This window comes from Triplophysa dalaica, chromosome 6 (genome assembly GCF_015846415.1).
Source record: "Triplophysa dalaica isolate WHDGS20190420 chromosome 6, ASM1584641v1, whole genome shotgun sequence".
NCBI lineage: Eukaryota > Metazoa > Chordata > Actinopteri > Cypriniformes > Nemacheilidae > Triplophysa > Triplophysa dalaica.
Window position 1 is genome coordinate 21,751,457 of NC_079547.1, and position 13,437 is coordinate 21,764,893.

The 13,437-nt window shown below is 36.1% G+C and overlaps 1 protein-coding gene across 1 annotated transcript; it reads left to right on the forward strand.

Moving 5' to 3' along the window:
• The first annotated feature begins 3,785 nt into the window (after positions 1–3,785).
• On the forward strand, positions 3,786–8,385 carry oxtrb (oxytocin receptor b). The gene is made up of 3 exons (XM_056750453.1): positions 3,786–3,892; positions 4,358–5,440; positions 7,326–8,385. The coding sequence occupies exons 2-3, from the start codon at positions 4,519–4,521 to the stop codon at positions 7,550–7,552; spliced, it is 1,149 nt and encodes a 382-aa protein (XP_056606431.1). The 5' UTR covers positions 3,786–3,892; positions 4,358–4,518; the 3' UTR covers positions 7,553–8,385.
• The last annotated feature ends 5,052 nt before the right edge of the window (positions 8,386–13,437 follow it).

A 13,437-nucleotide genomic window follows, 5' to 3' on the forward strand; every position in this document is an offset into this window, starting at 1 on the left:
TATTTGAAACAGCTTGAAGCCATGAGAATGTGAGGATGAATCTGCTGGGCAACCAACAAATGATTAAGTGGGAAATGCATCAGGGAAGATCAAATTCTTTTCGTTCCTCATTCTCTTCTAGTGATGTATCATTCTTGAGGCTGTTTCCGTTCAAATTTATTTCTGTTTCATGTTATGAATGTAAAAACGTGAGTATCCGTTTAAAGCACGACAAGGGATTCATTGGCTTGATTCCAAATCCCTTCAACATTGCCACTATATAATGTAGTCTTACATGAAATACCAGATGCAAATAGCCTACATTATACAGTACAGATTGTAAAACTGTCTAATTATTTAGAAATCCCCTTTCACATTTCCATTAAAGATGAACTTGAATTATCTGTATGACTTTGTTTGGCTTATTACAGAGTCAATACTTGAGACCGTCTGGTGTATAAACATGACTGTATGCAGCATATCAAATGTGGCTATTTGAGTTTCTAAAGTCTGAAATTCCCGAAGGGATATCAAAATATTATGTTTGATGAAAATGAAGTGATGAAAGAAAAAAGAAAAGAAAAACAGCAAACATAAACAACCTTATCTGAACACTGTTTGTTTTGGAATGTTTAAGTTGCATATCTCAGAATCCTCCAATGGCAGTGTTTCAGTAATGTTTTCAAGATAGTATTAAATGTCAAAACTCCTAAGAGTTATGCTTGTAACATTTTGAGATATTTTTTTGAAAGAATGTTGTATGACGTCCCTAACTGTTATCCAGCTTTGACAGTAAATTTCAGTAAATCTCAAACAGGAAGAAACACAAATCCTAAACTGTAATTAAATTCCGTGAATGCAATCCTGTCTGGCTTCTCAAACATGATATGTCTGATAAATGAAAAAAAGGACTGCATCACCTTTCTATAATGCACTCTTCCTAAACTTTGAGATGTTGTTTAGATTTTTACATGCAAACTTTCAAACCGACTCATTAGAACACACTTACATTGTGATGATAAGATCTGCATAAGCCAGGATTACTTTTAAAATCTAGAAAATCATTGTTTTAAATCAGAGGATCACCACTGAAGATTTAGTGCCAGGGGTCTTCCCATAATGCCCTCTCTTAGCTGATCTCAAACTGGAATCTGTTATGGCCTCTGATTTAGGCCCCCAGACTTTTCTTTGAGCTGTTGTTGATATTTTGTTTAACACATTAAATTGCTCTCACCATCTCAATGAACATACAGTATTTGCGATGTACAATACTGTGATAAAATAAGCAATATACTGTATACAAATAAAATATAAATGTATCTTAAATAAACATTTTGCAATATACAGTATTGTACAATAACCAATGTATGCATTTAAGATAAGTGTTAATGGCTTTTCTTTATTTAATCAGCATTTCTAAATGTATTATTCCAGTGTCAAAAACTCAACAGCAATGTGAAAGACTGACAGCACGACATGAAAAATGTCATAAAACTCAAGGTGAACACACACATATTTTTATTAATCTTTACAACATAAAAGTGAAAATTAACTTGCATGCTTTCTTTGCAGTTTTGAGGTCTGAAAAAATACACAGAATCTTTTCTGTTATTCTGACCTGTTTCTCTAGTTTTCATTTTCTACAAGTAAATGTCAAAAACATTTTTTTTTTTGCGATTTATGAGAAATATTGTTGGTAGTTCACAAAATGAAACAAAAAGGGTAATTTTACCACAACAAACTTACTTCTAAAATTCAGAAAAACAGAAATGAATCTTGAAATGGTCTCTTATTTTTTTCTGCGACTGTTATTTAGACAAACTATAAACTACAACCATGTTCCACTGAGGAAAGACGCAATTGTGGGCTTTGTATTTGTGGATATGGCCTGCATGTTGTGTTTCTAAACAAATGAAAAATTATAAATTGAAATAAATCTGCAATTCGTATGTCTGGTGCCCATGTCTGCTGTAGATCAACGTGAAGATGATATCATTCAAAAGTATAGTTCACCTGATGAGGCCATGAGAAGAAAAACCTGGATTTTACTGAAAGTCATTCATCACATGTTTGAAGGCGATAATTAAAAGATGTTGTGAGGTTCTCGTAAGGAGGTCAAGCTGCAGCCAATGAGTCTTTACTCAGAACAGATAATGCTTTGAAGTCTTCTTTTGCACATGTGATATCTGTGCTGAACCAGACAGTTATGGGGTGGGTGAAGATGGATTCATTGATTCTGATTATCAAGGCTTACAACAGTCTAAACATTAGTGTTTAAGAAAATAAATATACTTGCTACATTGCGTTTTTCTCCCACTTTAGAAAATGATGGCCATCATAACCCAAAGGACACTGTAGATTACAGTAACACTCGCTTAATTGTGGTGAATTTCGGGCACGTTGTCTCTATCCTGTTTATTCTCTTTGCGTTGACGTAATGAACAGAAGCCAGTGTGTGTGTTTGCCCTCACTTTCTAAAGTAAAAAACAGCACCCGGTTATGGCCTGCACGCAGTGTACAATACAACAATAATTGAAATATAAAAAATACGATATAAGAAAATCTCACTTCTCATTACAGAGACATAATGCTTCGAGAATTGCATTTGTATGCGTTTGTAGTGACTACGCATTTATACCCAAAATGCTCCATTTGTCAAATACTGCATTTGTATGAAAAGTGGCTTTCTTCTTTTTCTTTTGAAATGCGAAGCTGTTTATGAAAACATGTCACAGCACGGGGAATAAGGGAGAGACAAAGTGAATCGTTCCCACAACTTCTGAACTATTGTTAAGTCAATCTCTTTATCTGTGGGGGAAATCTCTTTCCTTTGAGATGTACGCTATTCCCAAATTGCCTTCCCCTAAGTCAAATACAGATTGCAAAACATTTCAGCCCATTGCTATGCAGCATAAAATATGAAGATTTGGACTAAAACTGTAACAATCATTTTAAATGCGATCTAGACCCAAGAGATTTTTTAAATCAGTGTGTCATTTTTAACTCTTTTTTGGAAAACATATTAATTCTGATCACACACAATATAGTGGGTGAGTTCAACCATCCAAGCAATTGTTTATAAATGGCCACAATGTACACAATGAAGCAATATTTCTTTGAATTTTGATACAGCTCCACCAAACCCAATAGAGCAAAGGGATACACCTATCTAGTAAAATGTACACTGGTACAAAATGTTGACACTGCTGTTATGACATCATTAACCTCAATCAGTGCGATGGAAGTGATCTTCCACTTTGATATGGTGAGAATTGCAGAGCGCCAAAATTGCAGGGTTGGTTGATTGAGGATTATATATAACACGAATATATAACAGGCAATACGTTCCTCAATACACTTTTTGCAGTGAGACTTGATACATTGTTCAAACAATGAAACAATTGTGAGTGTTCAATTCATTGAACTATGTATTTTTAAATATCATTTCAATATTGTTCCCTGTGTAAACATTTGCACATGCAATATTGGTTTGCATCCTTTTTCCATTTTAAGTGTTCTACGTGGGAATGTGCATAGGTGCATCACAATTACTTTAATTAGAAAGAAAGAAAGAATGAAAGAAAGAAAGAAATTTAAATGTGTAAGTCTTTAATATGTCATTAAACTTGTCATTAAGACATTATTGTGTATAAATACCAAACATGACACACATGGCAAACAAATGTATGTTAATATTCCAGCGCAACACGATGGCACTCAGTGGTAGAAATCTGTAAGTGCAACTAGACTGGTGAAATCCACCCAGTACACTGATAAAACAGCCCTGTGCATTCTGTGCGTGTGCAGACGGCTGCTGTGTCCGAGAACCTCTACAAGTAAATCCTATAGCTTTGCATTTTATGAACCTCATTTTAAAATCAAGATATACAGAATGCACTTGGAGGATTTTTAGGTAGGTGATTTTCAATTGTCATTTCTTAGCTCATGTTAATTTTCGTTCGACCTTACGAAACTTAACCATGTTTTCTACTAAATAAAGGATTACTTTTAAACCGACACAAATTTTAACTGGTGTTGCTTAAGTAACAATCATTTAAACATGTTATTTATTGTAAAATTGTAACTGATTCGACAAAAAATACATTTCATTTTGAATAAAATCTTGGTTGATTTTTCGTAAGGGTTTTTTTGCTCTGATTAAGACAATAATCTGCGCTCCTGAGCTGCCTTAATTTTGAAAGATGCATATAGGCATTGATAAATATTTGAAATATATTTTGTATAAATTCATTCTACACTGCTAAGTTTCTTATCAAGTGAGTAATATAAACGTAAAGCACTATTTTGTATTTGTGAGCATTTATTTATTTTATTGCTATTTTATCTGCACCTAATTAATCGTCATTTCATTTTGCAGCGATCCGTTAAACACGACTAGCGTTGTTCCTTTGAACCATCGACATATTGTTCGTTGTACATCACTACGACATCCTAAGACAAATGTGTCAAACATATAGAGCTTAGAGCCGCGTGCGTGGCCCGTAGGAACAGTGCGCTCGGAGGCGCATTTTACGCACGATGGAGAGTCCCCTAAAAGACGCGCTTTTCTGGTCCTTCAACGATTCGCGTGTGAACTCCAGCAGAGGAAACGACAGCACTGGATTGAATCAAACAACAAACCCCCTGAAGCGTAACGAAGAAGTGGCTAAAGTCGAAGTAACGGTCCTAGTTCTGATCCTACTGTTCGCGCTCGCTGGCAACCTGTGCGTCCTAATGGCTATCCATACAAGCAAACACGGTCAGTCGCGGATGTATTATTTTATGAAACACCTGAGCATAGCTGACCTGGTGGTGGCGGTTTTTCAGGTACTCCCTCAACTTATCTGGGACATCACTTTTCGCTTTTATGGTCCGGATATACTGTGCCGCTTGGTGAAGTACTTACAGGTGGTTGGCATGTTTGCGTCGACCTATATGCTGGTCCTGATGTCGACAGACAGGTGTTTGGCCATATGGCAGCCGCTGCGGTCCCTGCGTCGTCGAAAGGACCGTTTTTACGTGATCGCATCATGGATTATGAGCCTTCTTTTCAGCGCGCCCCAGGTGTACATCTTCTCGCTCAGAGAGGTTGGTGACGGGGTGTACGACTGCTGGGGGGATTTTATTCAGCCATGGGGCGCGAAGGCGTACGTTACGTGGATTAGTCTAACCATCTATGTCATTCCTGTGGCCATCCTAAGTGTTTGTTACGGTCTGATAAGTTTTAAGATATGGCAAAATTTTAAACTGAAGACACGGAAGCAACAGTGTCTGTCGCTGACCCCGCGCCCCGGTAAAGGAGCTGCGCTCTCTCGTGTCAGTAGCGTCAAACTGATTTCCAAGGCCAAGATCAGGACAGTGAAAATGACGTTTGTGATCGTCATGGCTTATATTATCTGCTGGACACCGTTCTTCTTCGTTCAGATGTGGTCAGCGTGGGATCCGATGGCTCCAAGAGAAGGTAACGCAAGAGGGCGCTTTAGATCTGCAAATGTTTTTTGAGGCTTACTTCAACAGGCAAGAAAATGTTTAAAACATGTGTCCCACCGCCAAACATATAGTACAGTGGTTCTCAAACTTTTTTGGCTTAAGTACCCCTTTTTATGATTTTTTTCAAGCCAAGTACCACTTTACCAGACAACAACATTTTACCTTAAAATTCAGAGAAATGAGAGTCAAACAGTTATTATATCTAAATTGATTCGTTTTTTTACGTATCTTTGTGTAGTCCTAATTTCATACAAAAAACTATTATTATAATTGATTGATTTTCATTATTTAATCCTAAATGTCAGTTTCTCTCACGCAGTACCCCCATTTGAGACCCACTGATATAGTAGACCCATAACGCATTTGGACACATAATAAATAATGTTTATTATTTGTTGCATTTAAGTTACCATCATAAAATGATAAAATACCTTTTGTCAATAATGTTCAGATAAATGTTTTGTTTTTTTGTTTTAATATACTGGCCCCAGTGTCATTTTTAGTGGAACTCGTATCAAAACTACAGTAATGTTTCCCTAAGTTAAAAGGAACAGTAGTCATTATGTCTGCATCGTGGACATTTATTGTATGTATCTATTTATAATTTCAAATAGTTTAATAATGTTCTGTTAAAAGCTAAGGTTAAAGTATGAGAGCTTCTGCGTTCTAGAAATGACTTTTGCCCAAATTGTTGAGAAAAGTGCACTTGGCTCTGAGAAAAGGTCCACCAAAATGTATGTCCGGGTATATTTTTTGTTTTTATTTTTTGCAATAAAATGAATACTTAAATACAATATAATGAATTTTAAATAAATTGCTCATATTCCTTATAGAAAATACTGTAAATGGCAATTCATAGGTCAAAAAAGTGCATTTACTCTGAAGTACCTTTTGGAGCTACTGTAACCTAAATTAAGTAGTTTGCAAGATCAGGGCGACCCTGTATGATCCAACAAACAGGCCATATACCAAATACGAAGAATATTTTTTTGTTGTTTAATGTTTCACTCAAATTGTTTTTGAGGTAATATAATTTACCTAAACTTATTTTAACACCCTCGTTTGGATATATGTTTGCTTTCATCCTTTAGGGAGAATATCATATAACCAAATCTATATTTACTATGATGCTACACACCATGTGCTTTTCTTTGGATTATTTTTTCAATGCGTGAACACGTGTTTCACCAGCAAGTGTCGCCAGAGCGCATGTCTGCAAATTACATTAGCAGATGACATACATAAGTGCAAAAGAAGAGAAGCATGTGTTTGAAATCGTGCTCTTAAATTTCATAGCTTTGGGGTTAATATAATGAAGTGAAGTGAAATAAAACCATAATACATACAGTAGAACACATACATTACAAAGAACATAAACGCATACATTAAGGAAACTATGAATGCAGTTAGACTTTAACTAAACAGTCAAACTATGTTTTCAGGACATTGTTATAGGTTGTATTAATATACCGTTGATTGTGTATAATATTGGTTGGGGAAAATATATATTTGTTTATTATATTAAGTTTACATTTTTGTGATCAGTCAGTGTGTTTTTGAGAATATGTGACCCTGTCTGAAATCCAGACTAAATCTTGTCAGAGATTAGGAGCATCATAGTGTGATTTCATCATTAATGTCCCTATGAATTAAATCTTCATGCTCATTAATATTAATATTAAAGATACCAAGGTTATATTTTTCTTTACATGTACAAAACATGACAATGTCACACATACTCTAGAAGTGTTATTTACAAATACAGGTCAGTCCATAATCATGATGTTTATATTCTCATGTAGATTATTTTGCAAATGTTGAAACATTGATCTTACTTTTTGTCTTGTCCTTGTCAGCCTTGGCATTTATCATCGCCATGCTTCTTGCCAGCCTCAACAGCTGCTGCAACCCCTGGATCTACATGTTTTTCGCCGGCCATCTCTTCCGGGATCTCATTGAGCGCTGTGTTACGGCGTCAAACTGTGGCTGTATGAGGCAGTGGAGATCTAGGAATCATTTGGTCACTGGTGCCATGCGGAGTAACAGCAGTCAAAAGAGCATGACACAGACCTCTACCACATGATACTGTACCTGTCACCTCCATGGCCAAAACTAAAAAATAATATAAGCTAAGACATTCGATTGGGATACTAAATCATGCCTGTGTTAAAAGTATTTAAGAAATGAAGGAACATTCAAATCTATTCAGACTTTCCACAAAGATCCATCAATGGGCAATGGGATTAATGGGAGTGATTTTCCCTGACGAATAAAACAATTTGCCAGCTTTGTGACCATTGTACCCGCACTCTTCTGTGGAATCGTCTCCTGGGTTTTGTATCGAGCAGCTTGTCTTTCCTTGTGGTTATGAACCCCTTTTACAAATTCACACCTCGTTCTCCAGTGTATTTTTGTGGGAACGAATCGTAATCAGGACACAAACGCCACAAATCTCACCATAGCTTTCCCAACTTTGCTATCTGTATTTTGAAGAAACACTAATGAGAAGTCATTGCTTCAGAAAGATCCCGTTCTGTCACGAATAACTCCATTTATTTGATCACTGAAAACTGAACAGTCTGAGTGAAAATCAAATAAATCAAATAAAGATAAGGTGTCATAAATGATAATTCAGTCAGCATGATCCAACAAATGGCCATTTCTGACTTGGTGTTTTGGCTTTTTTTGCTGTAATGTAAGCAAATCATTTAAAATGATTAATATCATATGCACAAGCAAAACCACTTTTAAATGCAATCTTTTTTGAATGCTGTTTTTTCACAATATTTCTCAGTGGTGCTGTGGGTGTTGTGGTTTGTCATTTGTGGTTAAATTGTGTTATTATTGTAAATATGTATACCATTTCTTTCTAAATATTTTCATGTGTATCATTAAATGACAAAACAAGAAGTTTAATATAGCTGACTCTAAACCTACTTATTTGCGCACAAACATTAAAACAAAGGCAATCAGAAAGTCTGTGAGGGATTGTAGTTATTACACAGAACCTGATGTTTGTGTCCCTTACGGATGCTTTGAAGAGGCCCATTACAGAACATTGGTCCCTGTGGCCACCAGGTCAAGGTCTGTGTTTGTGTTTGTGCATGTCCGGTTGTTTTCGATGTATAAGAGGAGACTTTTAGGAAATCTCATTCTGGTTTGGTTCGGTTCTGCTATCTTGATCTATCTGCATTCACTATCCAGTAGTTACAAACATAAACGGGACACAAGGGTGCCATGAAGCGTGCCCTCTAGTGAGCAGTCCTGCTGTGTACTGAAGGGGTCAGTTCAGATCAGTCTAATACCACAGAATCATTCATTTCAAGAAGTCCTACTAAATAAATGTCCCAATGTGATTTGTGTTGGCCGATGCCCATCTCGCAGCAGACTCCTGTTTGGACGGAGCGTTTCTTGGCATTGAAGTTGATTCCCATCACAGCGTGAGATCACAGAGCTGCTTGTTACTAGAGACCCCGGTGAAGTTCAGCACATTGCTGTCTAATGAACTGAAAGTTGAGGAACAGAGCTGAAGTTCGAGCTATGAGCATGTTAGTCTTTTTTGTTTCTTAAAGTTTTCGATAAGATACAAAATATTTTGTATTGAGAGGTCAATGCAATAATTGCTGCTTTTTAATGTTATTTAATTATCCCTTACATGTATTGTATTTTGGCATTATATTGGCAACAGTGTCTGTCTCTGCAAGATTGGCAAAACTGATGATGCATTTTGCCAAATATATACGTCACTGAAAAAAAGAATTTTGCTACTTGACCAATTTACTTCATTTAAAAAAGTTAATTCAACACAATTTTAAAACATGTTTTTTAATGTTCAGTCACCCAATATTGATAATTCTGTCATAATTTTCTCACCCTCATGTCATTTCAAACCTGTTTGACTACGAAAGAAAATATTTTGAAGAAGGTTGGTAAGCGAACAGCACCACCACCCATTCACTTCTACTGTATGGACACAAAACCAATGCAAGTCAATGGGTGCCGGTTCACAACATTATTCAAAATATCTTCTTTTGTATTCTGCTGTAGAAAAAAAGTCATACAGGTTTGACTGAGTAAATGATGACAGAATTGTCATTTTTGGTGAACTATACCTTTAATTCCATTCATTCTGGTACTGTATAAATGTACTGTGTTGTGTTCAAATAAAGTACAACTGAACAGAGTTAGACTGCATTTGGAGAGTATTTTCATAATTAAGTGTTATTTTATGGGTTTTTCGATAAAGTTAAATTTTATTTATTTTTGAGAGTTTGTTATATATATATGTTAAACTTGAACTTTTGTTTGGCTCTTTTAACTTTATATTTTGGAAACGATATTATAGAGAAAAGTTTGAGAGTTGAGCGCTTAAATCAAAATATTACATATAAAAATCATATTTGTTTAATAAACAGAATTTAATAAGTTAAATTTAAGTTAGACGTAATATTCAGGATATAAATATTTGATATGATTTAATCTAATGGATCGAAACATGGAAATTAAGCATAACACTATGAGACTACATCAGGGATGTGTGCTATTGTATAGTAATCATTTTGGCAAACATGCTGTTCTACAGGCTACAGGAAAGTTCATATGTTATGTTGAAACACGTCACTGCAGTCAAAGAGACCACGTACATGAAACGAATGACTCAAAAACAAAACAAGATACTGTTGCGAAATTAGCTTTGCAATGAAAGGAGAGCATGGAGAGCATTAAACTTGACTTAAATTAAACATTTATAACAGTTAAAAACAAGGAAAGTCATACAGGTTTGGAATGACACAGGGGTGAGTAAATGATGACAGAATTTTCATTATCGGGTGAACTGTTCCTTTAACTCCAAGCAAAAAGTTTATTTGCAGATCTATCAAACATTTCACAGAGGGATGGACAGACAGACATTTGTTTTTATTTTCTCAACTAAAGTTCAGCTGTTTCTCTCTGAGCACATCTGACAGATGACGGGGTGCAGGTGTCTGTGATAACACAGTTAGGAGCTCCTGACACAGAAACAATATATGGTCAGCATTAAAATAAAGCAGTCTCTTATCAGTCGTCTCCATGGTTACAGAAGAACTGGTGAAGCGTTCACAGCACTTTTTGATGCATCTCTTGTTGTATTTGACCTCGGTCACACTTTTCATTATGAAGAGATGTTTCCACCCGTACAGCTCAATTCAGCACATGAAGTGACTGAACTGATGGGAAACGGAATGAGCATTAATATGAAACACTATTAGGTTTCCTGCAGCGCAGGACACAGGTGATTGTATTTTAAATAAGGTAAAGATGTAGGGTCAACTGAGCTATACTGCTGAGGCAAAGCATACTAATCTCTGCAACATATCAACAAGACTCTTTATATTAGAATGATGTTTGTATAAGCAGAAAAGATGTTAAAGAAACAGATATACAAGAAGTAAGTGTACAAACAGATAGAGCAACTTGTCTTACATCCTTCCATAAACTGATCTTAACTTATTCCAGGTGACCAAACTGATGTGTGACCATAACCTTCTTTTTTTATTCTGTATTTGGAGTCATTCTGTAATCTGTCATTATTTACTCACCTTTGAGTTGTTCCAAATCTGTATACATTTCTTTGTTCTGATGAAAACAGAGAAAGGTATTTGGAATAACGCAAATAACCAAAAAGTTCTTGGACCCTATTTACTACCGTAGTTGGAAAAAAATCTTTATAATTTTGTTTTGTTCTTATGAACACAAAATAAGATATTTTGAAAAATTTAGGACAGCAAAATTCTCAGGACTTCCATTGTAATTTTTCTACTATGGTAGTCAATGGGGTCCAAGAACTGTATTTGGTGACAAGCATTTGTCCAAATATCTTTCTCTGTGTTCAACCAAATAAAGATGTTTATACAGATTTGGAAAAACTAGAGAGTGAGTAATTCATGACAGAAATTTCATTTTTGGATGAACTATCCCTTTAAATGTGTTGAGTTCTAAAGTTCAGAATAATAAATGGATCAAATTCACAGTTGTTTCCCCAAAAGCATATTTTTTGTGTTTACTTCAACAGAGATTATGCAATTAAATAGAAACCAGATCGTATACAATAATGTAATTGTAACTGTGAGCTAATTTTCTTGGTATGTCAAAATTATCTAATTTGAATTTTTTGACCTTTTATTTCCAAAATGTAAAAAACAATAATACATTGTTCTAAGCATCAGGAACAAATGAGTGTATAGTTTATCTTTGGAAGTTTTAATGGTTGTTTTTGAAAATAATTTAATAAGCAATTTATCTTAATGCAATCGATACATTAATCATATTAGCTACCTGGTAAAATACTTGTGAACTGCCATGAGTTTGTTGGATAATCTTATAAAGTTAAATCCCACAATTGACAAAACACAAGTGATGATCAGATCTGTAATTTGTATTTAAACATTTGTAATTCTCAAACATAATTGAATCCTTGAGAAGGGGAAAGAATGTGACCAATTCGAGTTAAATCTTAACTAACACGAAATAAATTAGTTCTTCTTTGATGCTCTAATCCCACTCCATACGACTTCGAGGCACTTTTAACTGAACCTGGTGCCCTTCCGGTGTCATGCGGGCATGTTTACCCACAGGTTACCATCACGTCCGCCACGGAAACATTCCATTAAAGTAATTAGTCAAGCCAGGCGGAACTGTGCAGTGGTTTGACAGCGCTGGCAGGTGCTAATTTACATCTCACTGTGACACACACACTCAAACGCAAATATATACAGTACAGGTATAAAACCTGTGTTGCATCCCGGGATGAGTACACAGCCGTTTTGTCTTTCTGTAGTGGGATGGATGAAAGAATTCATGTGAATATAAACCGAGATGGCAGCCATATTGTCGATCTAGTGACGTCACACCATTTACTAAGATAAAGATCTCTATATTTCTCTCACTCATAATTACAGCACATAATTTACCTTCATTGTTGGATATAGACCAACACCTTTCACATTTTATAGAAGATACATCCGTATTTTTTTTTAAGAATATTTTTTCCAATAATGACTTCTATTCAACATATGTGTCGACACCAGTGGTTTCCCTGCTATGGCGTACGTGTCCTGCTAAATTCGGGCAGCATTCCATGGCCCACATAGATGGAGTGTTGTTAAACAGCTGCAGTAAGTGAAGTGTATCCACCTAACCCCCACTGACCCGAGACACACACACTTCCAGGACTATATTTAACCCACCGCAGACAACGGGAATCTTGAAATCTGTTAAACGCCAGTAGCTCTTTCAATACAACGTCATCTCCTTCTCTAATGTGAAATGAACACACAAAGATTTGCGCCTTTAAAGGGTAACATCAGTGGAAGGTATCTGTGGCTCAAAACGTGTTTAAGGTCACTCTACAATAAATCAATCAAAAGGTCCCTGTGAACTCGAAGTTGCGATAGTTTTTACTTCCGTATTCTGACACATTTCCCAGTGAAAAGGAATTTTAGAGGAGAAAATTAGTAGGGCGTGGCTTGCGGTTTTTGCAGCGAATTGATAGTGTGTAAAAAACACAGCTGTTGCATTTTGAAATGAAACTAGCATCAGACTAATAGAGTGAACGGACGTGTCGTCACTTAACCACGTCAGGAAGCGCAATTACGCGCAACATTTCCGTTTCCGGGAACACCTGATTCCTATGTAAATCTTAGTGACGTCGTAAGGATCACCGTCGAGTCCAGCTGCAGCTGCTTTTAACTTCAGCAATTAATAATTGCGTGTTTAAGTCCAGGTTTCTTTGTTTCTCCTATTCTCCTCAGCCATTTGCCTGCGCGTTTTACCACTCAGGGGAACGTGTCCTGGCGCTCAAGGGAGGCGTGTCCCGGCGTGTTCACGTTGGAAAGTGACGTCAATGCATCTATAGTTAAAGCGGATGCTCCGCCCAAGCCGCCTAATTTAGATGGCGGAAGTGCATTTTCAGATTTTAACTGAAGATTA

Coding starts and splice junctions, on each gene's coding strand:
- oxtrb (XM_056750453.1), top strand. CDS start 4,519: ATGGAGAGTCCCCTAAAAGACGCGCTTTTCTGGTCCTTCAACGATTCG. Junction 5,441..7,325: donor TCCGATGGCTCCAAGAGAAG/GTAACGCAAGAG, acceptor TGTCCTTGTCAG/CCTTGGCATTTATCATCGCC.